The following is a 27,248-nucleotide window of genomic DNA, read 5'->3' on the forward strand; positions in this document are numbered from 1 at the left end:
TGTCTGTAATATATACACTGTGGTTATTGGTCACAGAATAGACAAATAAATTAGGAACACAGTTCAAAGTAAGCAACAGCCAATTGATCTTTGATCAAAGAACATAGTTAATTTGAGGAAAACATGATTTATCTTTTCAAGATATATTATGGAACAACTGGATATCCACATGCAAAAGAAAAATAAACCTAGATACTAATCTTACATCCTTCACAAAAGTTTCACTCAAAATGTATCAGAGACCTAAAAGTAAAATATTAACCTATAAAACTCCTAGAAAACAACAGAGGAAAAACACACGGCTGAACTTGGGCATGAAGATAACAACTTAGTGAATAAAATTTATTTATTTATTTATTTGCATGTATATTTGAGCGTGCACACACACACAACAGGCATGTGTGGAGGTCAGAAGATATCTACCATATGAGTCCTGGGGTTCAAACACAGGTCCACAGGCTCAGTGGCAGATACCTTTACCTGTTGAATCATCTTGCAAATCAGTAACAAGTTTCTAGATATTACACCGAAGAGAGGCTACATTAAAATGACAACTGTCTATTCTGTGGAGGACAATATCAAGGGAATGAGAACACAAGTCACAAATTGGGAGATGATATTTATGAATGACATCTAGAGTGAGAATATAGGTCAGCGGTCAAGTGCCTATTGTGCCTTGTGCTTAATTTTCCATCTGGTGTAGTTGGAGGCATAACTAATAAGTAACCATTATCCTAAACTCAACAACAACAACAAAAATAAAAACACAATTAAAAACTAGGCAAAAGACCAGATGGTGATAGCACACACCTTCAATCATACCACTTGGGAGGCAGAGGCAGGCAGATCTCTGAGTTCAAGGCCAGCATGGTCTACAGATCAAGTTCCAGGGCAGCCAGGGATACACAACAGAGGAAACCTGCCTCAACTTTCATCATCCCCAAAAGCAAAAACCATAAACAAAAAATTTGCCAAAATGCTTATGCAGAGGTAAGAAGTATGGAAAGGATGTTCAACATCATGCAAGGCAATTGCAATTAAAACAAGATGTCATCACACACCAAGTAAAATGGCCCCAATTCAAAACACTAATTCAAAATGCTGGAGAGAATATGGGGAAACAGAACTCTCACTTACTGCTGGTGAGAATGCAGAACAGGACAAGTTTGGAAGAGTTCTGTGGTTTCTTACAAAACTTTATATTCATAACTGCAATAACTTGCATGCAATCAAGGTGCCTTCACCAGGCATCTGTGGAAATGAACTATCAAGTCCCAAAAAGAGATGGACTTAAATATAGAGTGGGAGGCACCAATATGAAAAGGTGACACTTCAGGATCCCAACTAAACAGAAGTCTGGAAAAAGTGAAGCAATGGGCAGAAAAACAAGTCATTCTCAAGGTTATTTAAGAGGGAAGGGGAAAAGGTAGAATAGAAATTTTCTGGGTAGTGACCCTATTTTGAATGGTATTGCAACAGTAGTTATATGCGATTATACCCCCATACACTATCAAGAGTGTGTTTACTAATGAACAAGGCAGATTTTTTAACTGTAATAAATGTTATTACTCTGTTAAGGATACTGAAATAGAGAATGTACATATGTAGAACACTCTGAACTTTTACCCAGTATTACTGGAAACCTAAAATTGTTTTAAAAGTCAAGTCTATTAATTTAAAATACAAAGAAAATGTACAAATTACTGAATGTAGGGTAAAAACCTCATACAAAATTGGCCTAGGATAGGTAAATAACTCAGTAGTACCTATCATGCTGAAGAACTGGGTTCAATTCATCGCATTGCAAAGATAATATATGCTTTGTCACTGAACAAAATTATGCATGTAATTTGAGTGTATAGCTTTCTTTCCTCAAAGTGGGGGTGGGGTGGTGGTGGTGGTGGTGGTGCTGGTAGTGATATTATAGCTAGTTTCACACCTCAGGCTTCTGCAAACAATTTATAATGTAATCATAACATTATCTTACGTTTATTTTTACCATAACCTTTCTATAAAGTGAACAAAGAGACCAACATGTTATACAAGTTCTCTATAATTAAGCTATATCTCCTCCAATACAATTATTTTCATAAAACATACTCATATATTTTAATTATTAAAAAAGAAATGAAAGATTTTTTAACACTTAAAAACTACAAGAAAAGGATAACTAAAATTTCATAGTGTCTCACCAGAGTGTTTGACAAAAGAAATGGGACTTGCTAAGCAAGCACATATGCATACTTAAAAGAAAAAAATTATACAAATTACAGCTATTGTTGATTATCAAGTTAATTCAATGGAAAAATTGATGAAAAGGAAGAGGAAACATTTTAAGACAAAAAAGAGAAAAGTGGGAATGAGGAAAGGCCAAAGAGTAGATAAGCTTTAGAGTTTTATGAAAAGTGTGATTCTCTTTAAATTTATGCTTTGCTTTATTCAAATTATTATAACCATATGTTGGCAGACAGTTATTACACCTTCCTTTAAACAGTATGTTCTGTCTAACATTAAAAGAAGCCACAATAATCTGGCTGAAATGAAGAGCTACACATTTGTCATAATGTAATCAAGGGTCAAATGCTCACTTGAAGATTTACAATATCTAGGGAGCAAAAACTGTTCTGTGTAAACACTGGAAAAACATCTACAAGTGTAGATATGATAAAAGACAAGGGCTGGAGAGATGGCTCAGCCATTAAAGGCTAGGCTCACAACCAAAAAGATAAAAGACAAAATTATACACAGGATGACTGCATGAATCAGCACAGTCTAACCTGTTTGCAATGGCTTGTTTAGACATGGCCTTCAGCCTTTCAAAGTTTTTCTAATAGCATCAGCATCAGGGAAATGGTGGTGACCTGCCCCCCACTGGGAAATCCTGGACAAACTCCAGTTGGAACTCCTCTGTAGATAACTACTCACAGTGATTTTCATCACTTTCTCTGAAGCAAAGCACAAGCAACTTCAACAGAGCACAGCCATACCTTTCTGGGAGCCGTCGACCATATATTTCTCCTTTCCATCTTGCTTCATTATCTTCTGCTCTCAGTCGCTGCATTTGGTCAAAAATGGCATGGTAATGTTCATACTGCCCTCGAGAAGAACAAGGTGATGGAGAGAAAGCCCCTCCACTGCCAAAAAAGGGAGTCTAGGGATTAAACAAAGAGCTCTTACATGCCATATTTACCTCATAGGGCCCAAGAGGCCTGAGCCACCCTTAAAAGAAAAAGTCAGTTTCAATGCTTAACTTTAAAAATAACGATTACTCAGTTTTAACATATTAAACACATAGCCAAAACACATACTAAAATGTTTTCCTATATAAGTAATCTGTGTTCCCATAGTAGTCTTCCTACTAACAGTAAAGTATAACAATGTGACAAAAACATTAAGATGTCACTAAATTCATATAAATGAGGAAAAACATAAACTTGATTATGAAGCTTTTGAAACATGCTTAGATCCTACATTTTGTATGAGTCAGTTCTACCAAGTTTAATTATGTATGTTTAGAACTCAAACAGAATTTGATTATATCAGTTAAAATTTTTATTTAAAAAACGTGATTTTTGATACACTACAAATCTATTCACCAAGTAGATATGAAGGTAAAAAGATGGCTTAAAATATATTTCATATGCAAACAGAAGAAGGAAAAGATAGCTACTCTTAATATTTTTCAAACAAGTTGGAAAAACCCATGAAAGTAAAGCAGCGTTCCAGTCATATGGTGAGTGAATAAATGGATCAAGTAGTTACACTCTAACTAACGAGATTCACAAACCAGACAAAAAAATGGCCATAGGTAAAAATCTATTTTATTTTAAAACTCTTGGAGATAGATATTATTTAACCCAGTCTTGATAATAGTATTTTTAAAAACACACAGAAAAGACTCAAGGTAACTGAAATAAAATATGCATATGTTTTGTGTGTATGCTGCAATAGGGAGAGGAAGGAAGTGTGAGCATGAACACTATTATAAGGAAGATAAGTAGAGTATTTATTACACCCTGAAAAAGAAAGGAGCGAGAGCTAAGCACTACTGGGTCTGGGAAGAATGAACTCATGAAATAAACAACAGAAAGCATTTTAAAACTTACCAGTGTACAGAAACATTTTAAGATCATTAAATTAACACTACACACACACACGCAGAAATGAGAGACAGGAGCAGAAAAACTGGTTAGAGGGCTGCTGTATGACAGCAAGGTAAGAAAACAGGAAGAAAGGGTGTAAATGAAAAGGTAAATGCTGAACAGACTTGGGGATTTCCTGTAGAAATGACCAAATGAGAAAGGTCAGAATCTAAGGACTCAAGACAGAAGAACTCATGATTAGGAAAGCCGTTAGAAATGGCTAAGAGATGAGCGCAAATGAAACAAGTGAAATACTACAGAAATCTGGTGGAAGAAGTTCACTGAAAAGAGAAAAGTCAATGACCTCATATGTAGAGGTTAACAGCACTGAAATCAAGAGAGAAAAGTTGAGTGGTGGCCTTTTAAAACTACTCATATTAGAACAGTGAGGTGGTGGGGACTCACACCTTTAAGTCTAGTACTCCGAAAACTGAGGCAGGCAGATCTTTGAGTTTGAGGTCAGTATGGTCTACAAAGTGAGTTCTGGGACAGCCAGGGCTACACAGAGAAACCTTGTCTCAATTCCACACCCCCACCAAAAACCCAAAACTAGTATTAGAATCAACTAAAAGAAGTTTCTTGGAAATCCAAGGAGAGAATTGTCTTAATCTCTTGATATTGTATAAGCAATTTAAAAAATCAATTCAAGAGAAGTTAGTAAGTGACATTAGATAACAAATTAAAAGTTGGCAGAAATCAGAAAGATATTTAAGTGGTAAGTTCTATCACAGAGGTCTTCTCATATACCCCATACACCCTCAAGATTTGTACTGTAAGGGGCTGGAGAAATGGCTCAGGGAGTAAGAGGGTGTGCTACTCCCCCAGAGGAGCAGAGTTTGGTTTCCAGCACCCATATTAAAGTGGCTCAGAACCACCTGTAACTCCAGCTCCAGGAAATCTGATACCCTCTTTAGGTCTCCACCCACTAACTCACCTCTACATGTACATACACAGATACAAAAATAAAGATTTAAAAATATTCACTTTAAGAGTCAGAATTCATGCTTCAGAGATGGCTCTGAGGTTAAGAGCACTGGCTGCTCTTCCAGAGGTCCTGAGTTCAAGTCTCAGCAACCACAAAGTGGCTCATAGTCATCTGTAACGAGATCTGGTGTCCTCTTCTGGCATGCAGGCAGACATGCAAACAGAACACGGTATACATAATAAATATTTTAAAAAGTCAGTTCTGTTACAAGGTGGTCACATCTTCTCCAAAACTGATCTTCAGTTCAATGGAAAGACTTTGACTTTAAATAATTCTAATGTTTCTTTCTAGTAAAGTGAAACCGGTAAACATCTCTGAAGATGCCTACACAAAATGTCAAAATACTGTGTTAGAATGCTCTAAAAATCACCTTTACTGAGGCACAGCTTACAAACAATAAAACTTACCGATTACAAGCACAGGTCTGTGACTATTTTCACCATTTTATTTTGTGTTTCTATCTTGTGTGTCTGTGTGCTAGGGAGCATGAGTGGAGGTTAGAAGAAGTCAGAGGTCAGAGGTCAGAGGAGTCAGTTTTTTCCTTCCACTGTGTGGATCCTGTGGACCTCACTCACATTATCAGGACTGATGGTGAGTACCTTACACACTGAGCAACCTCTCTGGTACTAGTTTGATGAATACTGATGAATGAGCAAATTCATGTAACCGCTGCCACAACCACAATTACTCCAAGATACAGCCCTCCTGCTCCTTAGTCAATGAAAAACCACTGATCTGCCTTTTATTTCTATGGTGTGGATGGATTTGCATGCAGATTCTACCTTGAATCTTCTTTAAGTCAACAATTATTCATTTTTTCTTTTCTAGTGCTAATTTTCTTTTTTTTTTAATGTTCTTAATTGAACTAGAACTATATCACTTTTCTCCCCTCCAGCCCCGATTCCTCTCCAAAATTGATAGCTTCTTTTTCTTTGCTGTTCTGGGTGTGTGCCTGTGCCTATGTGTGCATGTCCTGCGTCTGTGTGTGCATACAGTTTCAGGGATGACCTCTCTCATTGGGCAACCAGTAAGGGGGCTCATCTCTGGGAGAGGTAACTCTCCTTCTTCCAGCAGTCCAGTTGCCTGTACTTCTTTGTCTTGGGGTAGGACCCCACAAAATTTCTCTCCTTCCACATAAATATATACACTGATATTGCCAATGTTCTGACCTAATTTATGCAGTCATTTCTAGGAGAGACAGTCTATAATGAATCTTAATCCTCCTGCTTCTAATAAGGTTCTCTAGTACTGAATTTAAGGCCACTCAAGATTACATGAGACCCTGTCTCAAACATAATAGGAGAAAACCAAGCAAACAAAACTATTCTAAAACTAAAACAAAAAAGCCAGAAGCAGCCAAGAAGTCTTGGATTTTGCAATTGTCCAATGAAGTCAGATATTTATACTTTCAAGTATCATTGTCTATACATAATACAATTACAAACTTTGTATTATCTTAATTTTCAGTTTTCATTCATCTCTCCTTTGGGAATTTCCTTACTTTGACTCATATTACACTGTAACTCCACGTCCTTAGCAACTATGCAGAAATCAAACAGCCTCACATAGTAAATATTTTAAACTTAGGAATAGGTACAGGCAGTAGCAGAATTTACTTTTTATTGTGGAAGCATTATAGAATTCTATAAGTGAAATAAACATTAAAGACATAGTACCTAACTATTCAAAAAAGCTGCTACATTATCAAACAAGACATAAAATTAATCATCTTGCCAGGCGGGACACTCCTTTAGTCCCAGCACTTGGGAGGCAGAGGCAGGCAGTTCTCTGAGTTCTGGGACAGCCTACTCTACACTGTGAGATCTAGGGCATCTAGGGATACACAGAGAAACCCTGTCTTGAAAAAACAAAACCAACCAAATAAACAAAAATTATCATCATATAAGAGCCATGGTGCCAGGGTTGGAGAGATGGCTCAGTGATTAAGATCTCTGACTGCTCTTCCAGAGGACTGGAGTTCAATTCCCAACACCCACATGGCAGTGCACAACTGTCTATGATTCCAGTTCTAGGGGACCTGACACCCATGGCAAAACAACAATGCACATAGAATAAAAATAAATACATTAAAAACATAAAAAGAGTCAAGGTGCCACAGCAGACATTACAGGAATATAGCAGGGACTCAGTTGGCTGAGGTGGAGCTGGAAATAGTTCATTATGTTTTTGTCAAGGAGTATGTTAAATGGGGTTGGAGAATTCACTCAGCAGTTAGAAGAACTTGCTATTGGTGCAGAAATCCTGGCTTCGGTTCAGTCCCCACATGACGGCTCATAACCTTCCAGCTTGAAAGGATGTGACACCCTCTTTAAATCTCTGTGGCCAACAGCATGCATGAGGAGAACATATGTACATGCAGGCAAAACACTCACAAACAAAAATAAAATAAACCTAAAAAATTGTTTCTAAAGGAGTAAAGAAGCAACCATCAAAATCTCAATACTGATGGTGAATTTGTTAAAAAAAAAAAGTGTTGGATAAGGGTCCTGGACCTACAGTTAAATACAGGGGAAGCTAATTATCAACCAAGGGTCAAGTTCTGAGTTATTTTTTATTGACCAGGAAGTAATAAGTGCTACTCATATAAAACTGAATTACTAAAAATATCATGTAATGGCTACTTTAGTACTGACTTAGGAAAAAAGATTCTTACTGAATTATTGATATGTGATGAAAAACATCTCAAAAGAAAAAAACAACACAAATTGAAGACAGTATATATATCTAGGTGAAACAAGCAAAACTCATTTTTGTCCACATTATAACTTTGAGAGAAGAAACAAGAATGGTAAGCAAGCCATTTTGATAGCCACCAATTGTCTGTTTCAACCCTGAGAGGCTAATGGCAGCAGACAGGTAAATTAACAGTTTAATTACAAGTTGAGCGACACCTTGCTCACTGTCCAAATAAAAATGATAATATAAAGGAAAAGTATATCCATTTTCTACTGCTGTGCAAAAACAATATCACGAACAGTATTTCTTTATTATCTTCCCTGATTTGGATAGGTGGAAGATTTAAGATATGTATATTTAGCTATCAGCCAGGGCCACATTCGTATCTGAGGCTCAGGATTTTGGAGCTCACTGGTTCTAGGGTGTTCATTTCTTGTGGTTTCATAATTAAGGATACTTTCCCCTTGGTTATTGGCTAGAGATAACTGTTACAACTCGGGAGTCATTCATACTTTCTTGTCATGTCCATGTTTGCTACCTTCCAGGTCAGTAGTGGTGGATTTCCTTACATTTCTTTTCCCGTTCCCGTCTACTCGGCCAATGTAATCATGGGAGTGCTCAATTTACTCATTTACCACATGACATAATCTAATCAAAGGAGCTAGCTACCATTAGCAAGTTCTACTTACAGCTCAAGGGAGAGAATACAAGGTACATACACTGGGGGGGAATCCCAGAGACTGCTTCAGGATTCATCTTACCAGTGTAAGTAGAGGCTGGTACTTCTGAAAACAACCGGGAAGTAAAAGACTCTGACAGAACAAAGATGGGTAAGGATTTTTTTATCTGAGTCCTAGTAGAAAAGCTCTAGGCACTGAAAATAAGCTCAGGAAAATTAACTTACCCAAGGTTACGGAGTCAGATTTGCCCAAAGGGAATGTGTGGAGTGAAGAATGTAGGTAAATGGCTATTTAGGCAATTGGTTATCTAGGTGAATGAATGCAGGCAGAGCTGCGAGTGGAGAATAGAGAAGGGGTGCCATAAAGTCGAGAAAAGCAAAGTGCAAAGACATGAGGATCAGCATGCTCCCTCCTCACACTCAGCAGAAGTAGGGCAGGAGGAGCGTGCAGGGGCTGGGTACCAATATCTTGCAGTCTGGCAATGGCCAATTAAGAAAAGCTTCTGAGAACTTAACTTTCAAGGTTACATGAAAAATTCTAACAAGCATATTTGATTTTGCATTTGATTTGTGAGATTCCCCAGTAAGGAACTGCATTACAGCCCTCACATGAATATTTTAACTTGTATAAATGTCAATTATTAATTAACTAACCAACACCCACAAGTAAGGAACAAATCAAAACACATGCTGCAAAATTCTAGACAAACATTATCGGTATACCAAGAGGCAACGTGTAGCTGTACACACTGAACAAACAAGGTGAAATGGAGCCAAACAACGGGAGTTTAGCTCCCCTGGAATCGATGCCTACCTTGACTTCACCGCTGCCACCAGCCCTTAAAACACTCCTCCATCCTTGTTCCCTGGCCCTATTTATCCTCTCCAACTTTTGGGGAAAGAGAAATAAACAAAATACCATTTCAACTACTTAATATAAAACATATAGAGTACATTTAGCAATACAATTAAAATCAGGGTATCTCCTTTAAACACAAGCGGGGGGTAGGGTGGGGGGGAAAACTGCACTGTGGAGATGGAGTTTCCTCTTACCCGCTGCTTCTCTTGCCTCTTCACCTGCTCGGCCTTCAGGAAAGTAATCTGCAACAGTTAAGACATATGCTTAGAGCCCAGGTCTTACCATCTACACATAGCCAAAGGGAGAAAACAAGAGCCAGAAGCTACCTGATCCTTCTGCTTCTTCTCTTTCTCAATGAATTCCAATCTTCTTTTCTTTGCTGCTTCCTTAAACAAAAGAACACTTCTATCAATGACTTCTACTTTTTAATATCTGCATCAAGGCAGTATATCAACAAGAGAGGCATGCCCAAAGAGATGAGGAGAATGAAAGAATGGACAAAACAAAGATGTAAGTATTTGAAAGAGACAAGGCAGAAAAGTTTAGAGGCTCTATAACAGTGGTTCTCAATTTGACCCCTGGGGGTCAAATGGCCTTTTTACAAGGATAGCCTAAGAGCAACATTACAATTCATAACAGTGGCAAAAGTACAGTTATAAAGTAACAAGGAAAATAATTTTATAGTTGGGGATTACCACATGAGGAACTGTTTTAAAGCATCACAGCATTAGGAAGGCTGAGAACCACTATCTATAGAGTTAGTGGATATTGCTGCTGCCATAAGAACTGTTTTGTAAAGCTTTAAGATAAGCAAATATGCATCTTTATACCTCAAACATTTTCCTCCTTTCTTCCCCAGAGTGCATTTTCTTCACTGGAATTTGGTGGGTCTGAACAAAAAATAAGGCTACAAATTAGAGACTTAAGACACTCTTTGGAAATTACAAACCTAAGGAAGTTTAAAGTAAGAAAAGGTAAATCCAGTATAGCTGTAACTCTTTCAAATTTATTGGCTTTACAAAGACACACTACTCTTTGATATGCCTTTTACTTAACATCCTGGAACATGACACTCAAAACATGGAAAGGGGTTCCTTATCATCAACTAGTTCTGCCTCACACACATATTTTTAAAATATTTTATTTAATGGGAATTTCATATATGTACATAGTATATTTTGATCATGTACACTACCCCCAACTCTTCCCATCAACATACCTCTCTCAATTTCCTGTCCTTTTAGTTATTATAACTGAGCCCAACTGTCCATACATGCACATGTGTGGAGCTATCCAATGAAGCATCAGCAACATATTAGGGGCACACACCCAAAGAAAAGTGACTTCCTCCTCCAGCAGCCATCAGCTTGCCACTATTTCCTCAACAAGGGGTTGGGCCTCATGAGTTCCCACAATGGATGCTAATTTTAAGCACTATAATACTATGATGAAACATCGCTTTGAAAGCCCAATAAATAAATTTTTCTTAAAAAATAAATTATACGGTCGGGCGTTGGTGGCGCACGCCTTTAATCCCAGGCAGAGGCAGGCGGATCTCTGTGAGTTTGAGGCCAGCCTGGTCTACAGAGCGAGTTCCAGGACAGCCTCCAAAGCCACAGAGAAACCCTGTCTCGAAAAACCAAAAAAAAAAAAAAAAAAAGTATACAATATATGTTCACCACATAAAATTCAAATAATAATAAAAATCCATAGCTTCTTCGCTCTTGGAGGTAACCAGTATCAGTATTTTTGTGAGTATCCTTCTAGACATTATTACAAACTTACATACATACACACATATATATGCACATAATTTTAGCTTTTATGATTTTTATAAAAATGTATCATTTGATATCAAAGCATTTTTAATAACATGTCTTAACAATTCTATATCATGGAAATAATTTACTACAAGATGGCAATAAATTAACAAGGAAATAGTCTAGAAATAATGTATTTAACCATTATTCTGGGGATAGATTTTGAGTTGATTTTAAGTTGTCCTATTCTATATGCTGTAAGGAACTTTCTTACATATATCTCTCTTTGTATCATACTCAAGTCTCTCACGAGAGCATTTTTTTAAAAAGTGGAATTAAAGAGTAAGATCATAATTTATATTTTGAGAACTCTGCCCTCCTCAAAGGCTACCCTCATTTATATTCCACCAATGGATGTAGAAAACCCAGATTCTCATTTTGTCCATCTCTCTTAATTTCTGCTCCTTAAAAAGGCTAAGAATATTTTCTCTTACATGCTTACTGTACACATAATCTTAGATAAATTCTTGGTATATCATGTTTATCACAGCTGCTGTTTCTTATTTTTAATACATATTCTTTACTTCACTAAAGTTAATAATTATAAATTCAGTTACAATTATCAGTGTTTTCCTTTATGATATATGTTAATACTATATAGCTAAAAAAGATATTTTGTTTAGTAAATATTCTTATTGCATTATCCTTTGATACCTTCCACAGATAAACCATGTAGCTGTTAGCACCATAAAAATCAAACCATTAAACAGTATTAGTGAACCAGTGGTGCACATCTACAATCTTAACTTTCAGGGAAGTAAGTTCGAGGGCACTCAGAGACCGGAGGGAGAAAGGGGAGAGGAATGACCGTAACAAGAGCTCTGCAGGATCCATGACTAAATGTCCTCTCATGGTGTGCATATTATGTATACAGGCTTCTGTGCAGCGCAAGGACAACACTGGAGTTGATGCTCTCCCTCCCCTTTCATGTGGGTTGCAGCCAAAGGCTGGTTGTCAGACGTTAGCTGCAAGCACCACTCTTCAGCTGCTGAGTGAGTCTCAGCCCAAGGAACTATCCTCAGCCCGAGGGGCTGTGTAAGAGGTAAGCTATATGGAAGCAAAGGTTATATACCTCTTTGATCTTCTCTATTGCCTTACATAGAGACTATTCAAGTATTTATGGAATAAGAATTCCAAGCTGTTCCTCTTAGAGAGTCTGAGTATTCTCAAAGTGTTATTTCTATACTGTAGAGATAAACACAAACATTGTGTCACTCAAAAAACAAAAACAAAATAAACACGAGCCCAAACACTGAAATGTGTTCACGGAGCTCCCCCTGGTGGCTTATGACCAGAAGCCTTCACAAACAACAACAAAAAACCCAACAAGAACAAAACTACAACATGGAACAGCTTAAATTTATCTGAATAAACATGATATCATCATATTATAATTATGTACATTAGCAATCATTTGAAGCTAAAAAATTAAGCTATCAATAAACTACTCCAAATTTGTAAAAGATACTTTATATTTGTTGAGGGAACTGTCTTTAATTTAAAAAGGAATCGTTCAAGACAACAAGCATTTATTTAAAATCTCAGTTAGTGTGCTAGCTGACACCCTCTCAGCTCTTCAGGAGCAGAGGAAGAACAAAAATTCCAACTAAACTGAGGAGACAGTGAGACCCTGCTTCAAACAACTAAAACACTTCAGAAGCTGGTGTTTCTTTTTATTCCTCTCCCTTGTTATGACCTTGACAATTTTCTCATCTATCTGATTGCTATGCTTTTCCTTTTGCCTATTATTGTTTTAAAATTTCATAACTTTATTTATATTTTTATTGTCACAAAATATACCTTGTAAAATCATTTTTTACCATTTTAAGTGTGTATTCTGTGTCATTAAGCAAATTTATTCTGTTGTACAGTGAATTTGTGTTAGGTTAAATGTTTTTAAAATAAGTTATGACACACTCCAAGTACGGATTACTGTTTAGTTTTCAATGGACTAGCTTAGAAAAATCGTGCTTATTTGATTAAAAAAATTAAAAAGCAATAACCTTGCCTAAAATCCAAAAGCCTGTAGCTATCATCTGAACCAGTTTTCTATTACTCAGAATATGTCAGGTGGAGTCTATTATTTTAAATATTAGCAGTAGGAATCCAAAATTCCCATAGCATGTAGTTCATTCATATTTCATTAACTGAAAATGAAGGAAACATTAAGAAAACACATTATTTGATTCTGTCAGCTATACATAAACACTGATTTTTTAAATATTTATTTATTATGTATACAGTGTTGTGTCTGCACATATCCCTGCAGGCCAGAAGAAGGCACCAGGTCTCATTATGGATGGTTGCTGGGAATTGAACTCAGGACCTCTGGAAGAGCAGCCAGTGTTCTTAACCTCTGAGCCATCTCTCCAGCCCCATATACACTGATTTTACACTTGGTTTCTTTTCAGTCCTGGTCAAAGGTAAGGGGCCTTCTACCATGCCCTTAATTCAGCACACCATTTCATTCATTCTCACAGAATAGTGTGTGGCCAAGAGACAAAACAGCTCTACTTTTACAAGTTCACCCAAGTGTGTATTACTTTTTATGATTATTCTATATGATACCTACCTAATCACATAAAGGTAAGTATCTCTGCCCTCTCTTACTCCATGGCCAACAAGAGTTTTATCCCCCAGAAATCAGGCAAGTTATGCATGTCTATATTACAATTGGTAAACATGGGTTACAAATGTAAACACTGTTTGGAATAAACATGCCTTGAAAATTATCTATGAATTAATATTTTGAAAAATCTATTTAGGGGAAGGCAAGGGAGGAGGGGAGGGAAACAGAGAGGGACCTGGAACTGACTTGTGAAGCAACCTTGTTTCTAATCTAAATGTAAACTTAAAAATAAATAATAAACCTATTTAGAAGAAATGAAAAATGTAAAGAAATTTTGGAAAGGAACATAAAAATTTTAAAAGCTTACTTGTAGTAATGAAGTCAATTGATTTCATATCAATAAAACATAATACAATCAAGCTGTGATGGCACACACCTTTAACTCCAGCAAGTTGGGAGGCAGAGGCAGGCAGATCTCTGTGAGTTCGAGGCCAGCCTGGTCTACAGAGCAAGTTCCAGGACAGTCATGGGGTTACACAGAGAAACCCTGTCTCAAAAAACAAAACAATCAATCAAAAAAACTACCAGAAATGTTGAGGTTGGAAGATTAGGGTGTGATCAGAGTCCTAGGGGTTTTAAAGTCCAAGAAATAAGGAATGTCTTCAGTCCTAGGATTCTTTTAATGACCACTGAGAGAAAAGGATACGAAGGCATTGTTCGATAGCTGAATAAATAGAATCAGCAAATGGTAAAGCCAGCATGCCAGTTAAACTGCCCTGTATGCAGTCCTGCTCCCACTATCACAGCGGGGCATGGTAACAGTTTCCTTTCGCTCATTATCACATTAGCAGCCGATGGAGAGATGGAGACACTCCGGAAGGAAAGCAGCTCCTGCTCAGTGCTTCTTTTGTTATTGCTACCTGTGGGAACACACTGGCACTCACTGCTGCAGGTACCTTGCAAACATTGTGCCTCTATCCTGCCAGTTTCCAACCGAATTTCAGCAGTACCCCAAAGACAGCTTCCTACAGAGCTCTGCAGTTTCCCAGAAAGCACAGAAGAACTAGGCACTTGCAGCACAAATAATAAAAACCCAGGGACAGATACTGAAGATCAGAAAAGCAAAACAGTCAAGTCACTAGAGAGTTCTTACCTCTAACCAAGGCTCAGACCAAAGGGGCCAATCCTGTTTTCAGAGTGACTGCAGACTGCAATGCTCTCTTCTCCACCAAAACTCAGACTGCACTGAACCTTACATTCCTCTCTAGTGCTGGGACTAAAGGTGTGAGCTCTGTTTCTGTTTTACACTGATTCACTCTCATATAGCCAGGGTGGCCTTGAACTCAGAGATCCATCTGCCTGTTTCCCCGACTGCTGGGATTAAAGGTGTGACCACCACTGCCTGTTCTCTACATCTAACTAGAGTGTGAGAGAGAGAGAGAGTGTGTGTGTGTGTGTGTGTGTGTGTGTGTGTGTGTGTGTGTGTGTGTGTCTAACTAGTGACTTAGTTCTACACTTTCTCAGGCAAGCTTTAATTGTTAGAGTACAAACAAAATATCACTACGGGCATATTCTGCCTGCCTTCCAGGAGGTTTTTCAGTTTGTCAGCTGTGTAGATGGCTTCCTAATGCACTTTACTGACATCCAAACAGCTTCCCAGTGGGCTTCACTTCTGTGGTAGATGGCTTTCTGTTTACCAATGTCAGACAGTGGGAATTCAGTGGGTGTCACCACAAACAGGCTTACAACTATGCCCCACCAAATGAGATCTGAATTAACTTCATGGATGGGACTGGAGGATCTTTAAACTTTCGTTCTTGAAGTATTCTTTTAATACGAGGAGTAGCAGTTGATTCCTGTATCTGCCATTCCTACAGTATATTCCTCTTTACCCATTTAATGGCTAATTCCTAAAGTTAGCTAATAATTATTTACATTAAAATTTTAACACTCAAACTCCAAATAAAAAGTACCAATACGCTGCAACTAACATCAAGATCCGAGTCATGTAACTCAATACTTTAGGCCATAATTTTTTTAAAATCTGAATGGGAGACTGTCACACATATGATCATATTCTTTATATAGTTCTAAGATTTTTATTTATTTGACTGTGAATTCTGAAATACACAAATTTCCTGGTGTTTTAGCAACAATATCACAGGTACTTACATCTATGCATACAATCAAGTGGTTCAAGGAGGGCTTCATTTATAACGCTACCGTTCTTTATTACACCACTTGTTCACTCAGTATATCTACTTAATGGCTGTCCACCACTGCTTCTGTACGGCTCCCAAGTTAGAGAGGTTGGACAAAGCACAGCACCACCCCTTGGTAAGGAAATAAAGACTACCCTGAGGATCAAGAAATTCACGGAGCTGTTACTACATGCACTTGATATTAACCAGTTTGCAAAATTATCTTACCTGCTTATTTTTTGGGGGTGGTTTCTTTTCAAGTAACCTTTTATCTCCATACTTCTTATATGTTAAAGGCACTCCATATTTAGCAGCAGGCTTCGTGATTTTCTGAGCAGGGACAAGAGAGATGGAGCTTTGCCCCGATGCTGGTCTTTTACCTACATGAAAAGACAAGCCACTCTTTTTCAGTAGTTATTTATATTGAATTTTTAATTCCAAAATTCTTCAAGAATGCTTTTTTTTTAATTTTCACAATAATTGACAACTTTACAAACTTTTAATCAAATGATTTTTGCATCATTAGCAAATATCAATGCTTCAACTGCTTTGGATTGAAAATCTTTTCTCAAAGAAATAAGATTAATTCCTCTAAGATAATAGAATTTCCTGGTTTTGAGAAGGTAGCTCCAAAGGTAAGTGCTTGCCTCACAAGCATGAGGACGGAGTTGGTCCCTAGCACCCATGTAAAAATATCAGGAGTGGTGGTGTGCAATTATCATCTCATAATTATATGGGAAGCAGAGACAAGCAGATATCTGGGGCTTGCTGGCCACCAGTATAACCTAATGGTTATCTCCATGCAAGTGAAAGGTATTTCTGAGGACGACACCTGAAGTTGTTCTTTGGCATACACATAGGTTCACATATGTGCCCACACAGGCACCCTTTCACATGGACACACACACACATGCACCAATGAGGCAAGGTAGCATATCTGTGAATACACTAAAAAAACGAGTTCTCTGGATAAACTCCACAGTATGAGACTCGGGATGCATTATATACATGCATGAAACTGTTAAAGTACTTAATAACCAAACAAAGCATCCCTCAAAGCTCCAGAAAACATATCAAGTCCAATAAGAAAATATTACAAGTCAAATAGTGTGCATTGCCCCTAGCCCTTACCCAAGCCCTTTCTCATCTGCTTTCCACCTCTGTAAGTTACCTCTGGTTAAGTTCCCCCACAGCCTGAGGTGCAACTTTCTCTCTCTTCGAGCCCACTCTCTAGCTCAGGATTTTCACCATGTGCTAACACAATTTAAATCAATCTCTTACAACAAGTATTCATTTTCAGGAGGGAAAAGAAAAATATTAAATGGTAGTTCACAATGAAAAGCTACCATTAAACTTACATTTTCAAAGAAAATGTTCACTATGTATAAGAAAACTGTTTATAGTCAAGTGGTGGTGGTACATGCCTTTAATCCCAGCACTTGGGAGGCAGAAGCAGGTGGATCTCTCTGAGTTCAAGACCAGCCTGAACTACAGAGTGAGTTCCAGGACAGCCTCCAAAGGTACAGAGAAACCCTGTCTCAAATAACCAAAAAAACAAAACTGTTTATAATATATTCTCATTCAAACTCATTGTGGATATGTTAACAAGAAAAATACATCAAATTATGAAAAGTATGTATTAAAATTGATGTAATTTTTCTTTAAAAATCATTGTAAGCATACATTATTCATATAATTTAGTCAACTCTTAACGAAATTGTGCTGGCTACTTTTATGCCAATTTGACACAAGCTACCGTCATTTTTGGAGAGGGAACTTCAATTGAGAAAATGTCCCCACCATACTGCGCTGTGTGCAAGCCTCTCTTGTGATTGATAATTGATGTGGGAGGGTCCAGCATACTGTGGGCAGTGACACCACTGGGCTAGTGGTCCTGGGAACTCTAAGAAAGTAGGTTAAACAAGCTATGGAGAACAAGCCAATAGGTAGCATTCCTCCATGGTCTCTGCATTAATTCCTGCCTCTAGGTTCCTGCTCTTTAGTTCCTGCCCGTACTCATTAGAGGGTGTAGTATGATGTGGAAATGTAAGGGAATTAAACCCTTTCCTCCCCAAGCTGTTTAGTTATAGTGTTTTATCACAGTAGTAGGAAACCTTAACTAAGATAGAAACTAAAAATAATATTATTAACTATTGGATGTCTTGGTAGGGATGCAGAAGCAATTTATATTGATAATAATGTGATTCTCTGTGATAGGGTGAAGTTTTCCCAAAACATTTTGATCCATAAACTAGGAACTTTGAGGAATTCAGCCATATGATCAAACTAGAACAGAGCTTGAGAACTGCAAACAGATGAAAAGTTTCATGTCAAACATAATTTACCTGGTATAGGCTGTGGTCCAAACTTTGAAAATGATTTTAGACAAAATTCTTCTGCAATAAGCTTAAATTGAAAGAGAGAGAGGAAAAAATATTAAAAAGATATCACCTCTGAGTATAGTGGTGCACACCTTTAGTTCCAGTACACTGGAGGCAGAGGCATGTGGATCTCTGAGTTCGAGGCCAGCCTGGTCTACAGAGTGAGTTCCAGGACGGCCAGGGATACACAGTGAAATCCTGTCTAAACAAAACAAACTAAACAAAAACAAAAACAAAAAAATTCATTTCCTGAACAAAGAAAAAAAGCTACCCATCAACTACAATGTATTTTTTTCTTCCAGTCATAAAGATGTTGATAAATAAACGAAATTAAAATCTTGTAATCCATCCAGCAAATTCTCCTATTGCTAACCACTTACCCCTGCTAATAATTTTTATTACTTCTACAGTCTTTCATTTTCAAGCTAGACTAATACATAGCACATATGTTATTTGCCTTTTCCATACCTTAATGACTTAACAACAAAACATCTATGGAGGGATCACTGTGTTCTATATGCATGCATAGACCTCATTCAAGTCAAAACTGTTCAAGAGTCACATCAAAAAATCCTCTCTTGAAACACATTATTTAAGTTTACTATGAATCCCCTTACCACCTGCAATGAGTTCATACTCATCTGTAAACATGTCATTGAAAGAATATTTTTAGTGTCTCTTAACATTAAAAACATTCCATTACTATGTTTTCAGCACTTATAAATATATTTCATGAAACAAGTATTCATATTTTCCACAAGTAATTTTCACTATTTTTAACATTTTTGCAGTGTAAAACAAAGATTTGCCTCAATTTGGGTTTATTTTTATCTTATTTGTGGAGAGCAAAATGCCAAGTGAATTTTTTCATGTTTTTCCAGAGAAGTAAGGCACCACGGGAAGGAGATGAGATATCCAGTAGGCACAATCTGCAACCTAAGGTGGCTTTTCTTTCCTACTGAAGAAGCGCTATGGCAGCCGTACTCAAGTCTACAAGCAACACCGTCAGTACTACCTGGTGTTAGCACAGGGATTCTCTGGCTCTGCCTCAATTACTCAAACAGAGAAGTGTAGCAAGAGTTCTTGTCTGACATGTTTGGACTGCCAGACCCTAAATAACACGGAGACTTATTAATTATGAAAGCTTGACTTTTAGCTTAGGTTTGTCCCCAACTGGCTCTTATAATTCAAGTTAACCTGCTTTTATTAGTCTACATTCTGCCACATAGCTTTTACCTTTCCTCAGTATAGAACATCAGGCTTGCTCCAAGTTTGCTGGCAAAATCCTCATACCTAGATTCATCCTCCTTTTCCTCCCTCTCCCCAGAAATCCCACCTATCCTCTCCTGCCTAGCTATTGGCCATTCAACTCTTTATTAAAGCAAGCAGAAGGGGCCTTGGCAAAGACACATCTTCACAGAGTATGAAAAGATTGTCCCCAACTGAGATGGCAGTGAATGAACCCAGAAATATCCTTCAGAAGACTGTGTGCTGCACTTAAGAACTAACCCAGCAGAAGGTAACATGGCAAAAGTCTGGCTCAAAGGCAATTCAGGGCAAGTGGGTGGGCATGTTTTCCTTTATGCTTCCTAGAAAGACAGGTGGATCTGTTCCATTTTCTGTGAAACAGGCATTGGTTCCGGGACTTCACATATGCTGGAGAAGCACTATACCAGTGCCCTAATTCTTGAGCCCTCTCCATGGCATGCCAACCCTACTTTTTTGTTTTCAAAGCTTTTATTTTGAGACAGGGACTCATTATGTTGTCCAGGCTGGCCTTGAACTTGGGATCTTCCTGCTTCAAGACCTCTTGAAAAGCTGAGATAGGACTGTATCCTAGGTCTGGTTCAATGGGTATTTTATGATCTCCAACTTGCCCTCAAATTGAATAATTTCTTCAGTTCTCCATATGCATCTTTATGTTCTATGTAAATGTTGAGATGAATTGAGAGATGGTACATACAGAACTCAAGAAGGAACATTATGGGAATGTGGTCCAATTTAAAAGCCATCACCAGTGTGATGTGGCTACTTATCATTAAAAACTTCAATTTTAGTTCTCTAGTCACACTAGTCACATTCTCAGTGTTCAACAGGTAGGCAGAAGCTGTGATGTTGGACTGCTTGGAATATGGAAGTCTTCCATCCTCTAAGCCTAAGGAAAAAAAGCTTACTGGTATTTGTGAAGTCACATGCAAGAAAACCTGTCAGGACACAGGGAGGAGCACTGAGCCCTTGAATTTTAATTTTGACCAATGGCATTGAAAGAACTATGGTTTCAAAAATAAAAGTTGTCCGGTAATCCAGAAATTCACAAGGCTGAGGCAGAAGGATCACAGGTGTGCAACCACATGGTGAGAACACGTAAAATGCAGATCATTGTAATGACATGAGAAGAAACAGCTTCGACGTGAAAGCTCATCAAGTGTTCAATGCTACAGCCTTACAGACGCAGCACAAAGCACCTTGCTGAATGCTGACCAAGTGATACAGTTCAGTTTTCATAAATTCAAGTGGTGCTTAAAGACCAGTAAGGAATGGATGCCACACGTACCAAACATGTAATGCTTAATACTCTATTTGTTATTCATCATAATCCGCCTCCCGCTTGCAGATTATGTTTGGTAATTGAGGCTTTAACAATTTCCCTTTCATTGCTAAGAAGGTGCATTCCAGTGTTTCAGCCTTGAGACTATGTTCTAAGACACTGGTAAGGGGGAGGTAGCGTCAATGAGATTAAATGAAGCTTTTGTTTCTTATCTGGTAGCTGCCCAAAAAATAACAGTACATTACATCTAAACAGTCTTTGAAAGAATTATTTTTAACAAAGAAGTCTTGTAAAACACACATTTCTGAGATTGTTGCTATGTTTTATACAAGTAACCTTTACCCTGGGAGTTGAACAAGCCTTCTTGCTTACTAATGCATTCTTTGAGTATTAAATTTAAGTGCCATCTCTTGTTTTCTGAAGAACATTTGTTCTAAGGAATGTTCTGTTAAACCAGAAGCATATATAAGCAATAGAGTTATGTTTTGCTACATATCATATTTACAAAAGGATTAATGCTGATTAAATTAATAAAGGCCACAATAAACATGAAAAGTAAAACAATCTAATTTCAGATGATCGTATTTTTGAATAATTGATGTCATTTGTCTTGGCAAATTTTTTTATAAAACATGCCACATTAAATTCAATTATCTCCATAAGTATTTGTTTTGCAGCTATATTTAAATATAAGAGAAAAATTATGAACTATAGCAATATAGTATATTTACTTATATATGCCCAGAGAACCATGGTTTCCAATCCTTTTGTCAAATACAGTCATAATCATGTAAATCATGCTGCATTACATATATCTAGTATAATATATGGTGGTGATACATATTAATTACTTTGAATACACATGTGTTAGACATTAAGCGCTGCATGCACACTGTTTTTCATTTCTCACAGCCACCTCACATTATGGCTGTATCTCTTAGCTCAGAGCTCACAGGAATCGAAGCACAGACAGCTTCACTAATCTCAATAGAAATCGAGGGAAACAGGGTCACCAATGCAGCCCAGGCACTGTGGCGATGCCACAGACCTTCAGTAGGCACCAGAGCCTCACTGTTTAACGTTGCCACATACCTGAGGTGAGAGAAACTTTTCGATTCGTTTAGCTATAAAACCTTTCTCCAATATGGAGTTGACTGAGGGTCTATCCCTAGGATTCCTTTTAAATAGCTGAGAGAGCAAACTGCGGAGATCATAGGAATAATGCAGAGACACGGGAGGAAAGGATCCAGATATTATCTTCAGTACCAAGTTCTTCATGTTTCCAGCTTCAAACTACAATCCAGAAAACACAGGCACATATGTAAAACGTAAAGAAACTGAAACCGAAGTAAAGCAGTAGTTCTCTTTCCACTAACACAGAATAGAAATAAATCCTCTCCCAAGTAATGTGATCAGCACACTGTCTGAAACTTTACCTAATTACCTATCATTTCAAAAGACTGTCTTCAAAAAAGTAAAATATTGTAACTTGCTATAAGAGTAAAATCTAATTGTGCAACATGCTGAGGGAAGGTATAAATATTAATATATATTTGTATGACATAACAATGATCAAGATATTAAAAAGTTATATAACCCAGTGGTCTTTATTGAAGAGCTGCCTCTGCCTCTGCTCTAACAACTAGAAGAAAAACACTAACTACTGAGCGAAAAGATGTAACTACTTTTTTCTTAGGCCATGTCCAGGTCTTTCTGCTCTTCCAGAGAATCTCAGTTTGGTTATGGGCACTCATATCAGGTAGCTCAGAGCAGTGTTCAAACACACTTGTCTGACCTCCAATGATACTTGCATTCAGATAAATGTAATGCATTTTCATCTATGCATGCACATTCATGCAAATATAAAAATACTTCAACAATAATAAAAGACAGACTTCAAACAATATTAATAAAAACAGGCTATAAAGCTGCTCATATAATATAAGCAAATTCTTGGAGATGAGCAATTCAATTTATAAACTAGAATAAAGCTTAGGGGAAAAGAACAAACATAAGCAGTTGTTTCTTGCTAGAACTGCTTGTAGTATCTATTTACTGCTTTACAATTTTATGTAGTTTTTGAAGTTTGAAAACACGGTACTGTTTAATCAGTGAAGGAAACATTCCTTAAAAGGAGGGTATAAAAATGAAGAAGCTTTTAAGATTAAATATATTTTGACATGCTATATTTAATACTATTTCAAAAACATGCCAATGGTGAAATCATACTATAGGGTACTTAATGTGACAGAATGACTTGGTAAGAGACGGGAGATGCTCAGTTGGGAAGATGCCTGTGGTGCATGCACAAAGATGTGAGTTCAGAACCCCAGAACACATGCAAGAGCTGATGGTTCTGTACTCTCCTCTAGTGTGTTGTGGGGAGAAGCAGGTGGACCCCTAAAGCTCACTAAAGCCAACCTAGCCAAAATGCGGAGCAAAAGATAAAGATAGAGAGCAACTAAGGAAAGACACTGACCTTGGGCCACGCTGGGCACCTCCAGCCTCTCACAGCACACATGCACATCCCATTACCTATCAAGTATGCACACCACACATACACATACAACTTGAACACACTGAACAAATTCTTTTGCTGTTTGAGACAGGATTTTTCTATAGCTTTGAAACTGGTCCTGGAACTCCCTCTGTGGACCAGGCTGGCCTCAAACTCACAGAGATCCATCTGTCTCTGCCTCCCGGCTGGGATTAAAACCATCCACCACCACTGCCTATCACAAAATTCTTTTGTTTTCTTTTTGGCAGTTTAGTTTTAATAAACAACACTCTGGTGGTTGTCACAGAAAATAAAGTTCTTTAAATAACTTCCAATAACAAACTCAAAGAATTTGGATGCTTTTAATTTTTATTTTGTTTTTCACACAGAATCTTGCTATCTAGGCCAAACTGGTCCTGAACTTGCAATTCTTCTGGTCTCAGCCTCCTAAATGCTGGGCTTATAGGCTTTTCCACCACACCCAGATAAACAAGAGTATTTTGAAAGAACTTGCTAAAATGAAACTAATAAAAGTATAAGGGAAAATCATCAAATTCACAGTAAGTGAATTTCCGTGAAGGGGACTGAGATCTGTTTGTAGCATGAGAAACAATGTTTTGTGGGGAGGGTTGTGGAATCACAAACTATAACAACAGCAAATATGTAATAAGACTAAATCAACCTAAGATCGCATTTCAGAAAACAAAACCTCTACTCTGTAAGCATTATCCGGAAGAAGTCACAAACCTGGAGACATCAGAACTTTTACTTACTGCATGTTTAAGTGTACACAACTCATAAAGGACACAGCCCAAAGCCCAGATGTCACTGGGAAGACAAAAGGGAGAAATTTCTCCTTAATATCAGAATATATTCAATTTTTTTTCATTTAAGCAAACGAATAGCATGGAAAACCTTGCAGAAAATATATACTCTATAAAGTATTTTTTAACTCAAAATTTCAAACTAGATAATAAAAGTAGCTATCTCAAATTACAAAAATAAGGGTTGCCTAAGCAATTACTTCAAAATTTCATTACGTAAATTTAATATTTAAAAGAATGGTATAAAATAACTTTTTATTTTGTAAAATTCAAATGCTTTACTCAATTTTAAAGCTATTACAAAATGAAAAATAATAATTTACTGAGAGCAAAATAAACAGTGTTTCATGGTTGGGACTTTTATTCAATTATGGGACTGTCCTCACTAATGTGCCACATAATCTACCAGCAGCTGGGATGACTAGAGGCTGAGGCATCAAGGACGTTGGTCTAGCGCCCTCTGAATTTGGTTTCTTCATTGAGAATCTAGCATGCATTCTATATTATTAGCTATAGCTCCACAGGAAGTGACTATGACAAAGAGAAAGAGCCAAGAGAGCACTCTACTCCTAACTATGACAAACAATAGTGATTCTTTGTTGAGTTTTCCCAAAGAGAGAGAGTGCTTTTACAATTCCCTCATCATACACTAAAAATCTAAAGATATACATGTTTGCACATACATTACTGATTTTTAGAATAGCATTCTCAAGGCTATTAAATAGAGTATGGCAGAAAGGTTTAAATCAATCATTTTAAATACCTTTTATTATTATAAGGCTTGTTCTCACAGATTTCAGGTGACAGGTAGTATGGAGTTCCTATGCAAGTTCGAGCCAGCTCTACAGTACTAGAACAATAAAATTGTTAAAGAAGTTTAAGACAGAGATATTATAATTTATTACATATACACTACACCAGATTCAAGTTGACTGAAGATATTATACCAAAACAATGCTCAAAGCTCTTATGTTACCTGTTAAGAACTCGAGCAATTCCAAAATCTCCAAGCTGTACTGTCCCCTCTTTAGTTAAAAATATGTTCTGTAAGAACGAAGGGAGGGGGGGAGAGAGAGAGAGAGAGAGAGAGAGAGAGAGAAAACAAACAGAAATATTTCAGTCCTGTTACTTCTATGAGACAATATTGGTTTTCAGAAAATTAATACAATTATAAATTTTCTACAATAACTGGATACTCCCATGAAAAAGAATAAATGTAGCTTCCTACTTACCTTACCATATGAAAAATTTAAATCAGAATAGACTATAAGAACTAAAACTATAGACAGAAAAAAATTCTCATACTTTTAAGGCAGGCGCTAATTTCTTAGATATAACATCAAACAAAAACTGAAGAGAAAGAAAGAAAAATTGGATTTTGGTAAAATTAAAACTGTCTCATGTGCTGGAATTAATGTGTGGAATACCACACTAGGCAAATAATCTAGTTTTAACATCTAAAAACACGTATTATCAGAGTTTATTTAGATATCCTGAATAGAGATATACAGACAGAAAGAAGAGCAGTGGTTGCCACGGTCTACAAGGAGGAGGAGGAGGTGTGACTGGGAATGGACATGCAGTGCTCCTTTGAAGAGAAAAAATTCTATACACATACTGACATCAGTAAACCGCACGCTTCTTGAGAGCAAGAGAGAGACAGAGAGAGAGAGAGACAAAAGAGGGATAGAGAGAGAGAAAGAGAGAGAGATAGAGCGCAAGAGACAGAGACAGACAGAGACAGAGAGGGAGACAGAGAGAGAGACAAAAGAGGGAGAGAGAGAGAGAGAGAAAGAGAGAGAGAGCGCAAGAGACAGAGACAGACAGAGAGACAGAGACAGAGAGACAGAGACAGAGAGAGAGACAAAAGAGGGAGAGAGAGAGAGAGCGCAAGAGACAGAGACAGACAGAGAGACAGAGACAGAGAGGGAGACAGAGAGAGAGACAAAAGAGGGAGAGAGGGAGAGATGCAAGAACACTCTGAAAATAAAATATTTCCCACAAAAGGACCTGGGGGGGGGGATTCAGTTAGACATGAGGAAATCTAATAAAATAACAACAAAAACAAAACCAGGCAATGAAATCATTAATGTGAGACTTCACTGCAAACACAACTCCTCAGCCCAGGATGGCAGTGCATACCTATAATCCCAACAACTCAAGATGAAGGGGCAGGAGTGTGACTACAAGTTCAAGGCCAGCCTGGTCTACAGAATAAGACACTCAAAAAACAAAAGGTTATAAAACAGTATTAAATATGCTTACACACTGCAAAGAGCCTGGAATCCTCACATTCTAGAGGTTCAATCAAGAATGGAAGAATTCAAGACTAGCACATGCTACAGAGGGAAAATATCAGGAGCAGGGCAAGAAATGACCAAGTATCCAATAAAAAGATAAAACATGAAGAAATAAAACACAAGAACAGACATAGCTACATCCCACTATTCTTTAAAAACTGGTCATTACAGTAAAGACTATGGAGGATGAGACAAGTACTAGCTTACAGAAAATTTCAAAGGGATTTGGGGCTAGAGATAGATTCAAATTGAGCACTTTCCTAGCATGCCCTGGATATGATCATGGTACCATCCAGAAGAAAAAGGCAAAAGGAAGAAGTGTAGACTTAGTTAACTGGGAAATTACTACTTTAATAGTCAATGAAGAAAGAACCAAGCAGACATTTGAAGTGTTGTATTAAGATTCATTTAAATGAAAACCCGAGCCGGGCGGTGGTGGCGTATGCCTTTAATCCCAGCACTCGGGAGGCAGAGGCAGGCAGATCTCTATGAGTTCAAGGCCAGCCTGGTCTACAGAGCGAGTTCCAGGCCAGACTCCAAAGCAATACAGAGAAACCCTGTCTTGAAAAACAAAACAAAAAACAAAAAAAGAAAATACAGAACATTTCCAGAGGATACAGATTCTCATGCACACAAAAAGGCACAGTGTAGTAAATAAAACATTAACCTCACTAATAGACAACTTGGCAAATTTTCAGAACAAAAGGCATGAAGAAAAATCTCAAATTTTCAGAAAAAAGTCATAA

The 27,248-nt window shown here is 37.5% G+C and overlaps 1 protein-coding gene across 7 annotated transcripts in view; it reads right to left on the bottom strand.

Annotated features, from left to right (window-relative positions):
• Window positions 1-27,248, bottom strand: part of Nek1 (NIMA related kinase 1) — a 122,631-nt gene that overhangs the window by 81,570 nt on the left and 13,813 nt on the right. For 4 of the 7 annotated variants that reach the window (XM_040742251.1, XM_040742249.1, XM_040742252.1 and 1 more), the window contains 11 exons: window positions 25,179-25,246; window positions 24,966-25,052; window positions 24,152-24,206; window positions 21,974-22,174; window positions 18,298-18,358; window positions 16,181-16,332; window positions 10,193-10,252; window positions 9,689-9,748; window positions 9,557-9,604; window positions 9,318-9,392; window positions 2,988-3,151 (listed from right to left, as the gene is read on the bottom strand). In XM_040742251.1, the coding sequence (XP_040598185.1) occupies window positions 2,988-3,151; window positions 9,318-9,392; window positions 9,557-9,604; window positions 9,689-9,748; window positions 10,193-10,252; window positions 16,181-16,332; window positions 18,298-18,358; window positions 21,974-22,174; window positions 24,152-24,206; window positions 24,966-25,052; window positions 25,179-25,246 (1,031 nt within the window). The remainder of the gene's footprint in view (window positions 1-2,987; window positions 3,152-9,317; window positions 9,393-9,556; window positions 9,605-9,688; window positions 9,749-10,192; window positions 10,253-16,180; window positions 16,333-18,297; window positions 18,359-21,973; window positions 22,175-24,151; window positions 24,207-24,965; window positions 25,053-25,178; window positions 25,247-27,248) is intronic. The other 3 variants (XM_040742250.1, XM_040742253.1, XM_040742255.1) reach the window with 2 other exon arrangements.

Source organism: Mesocricetus auratus, unplaced genomic scaffold (genome assembly GCF_017639785.1).
Source record: "Mesocricetus auratus isolate SY011 unplaced genomic scaffold, BCM_Maur_2.0 Super-Scaffold_6731, whole genome shotgun sequence".
NCBI classification, from domain to species: Eukaryota; Metazoa; Chordata; class Mammalia; order Rodentia; family Cricetidae; genus Mesocricetus; species Mesocricetus auratus.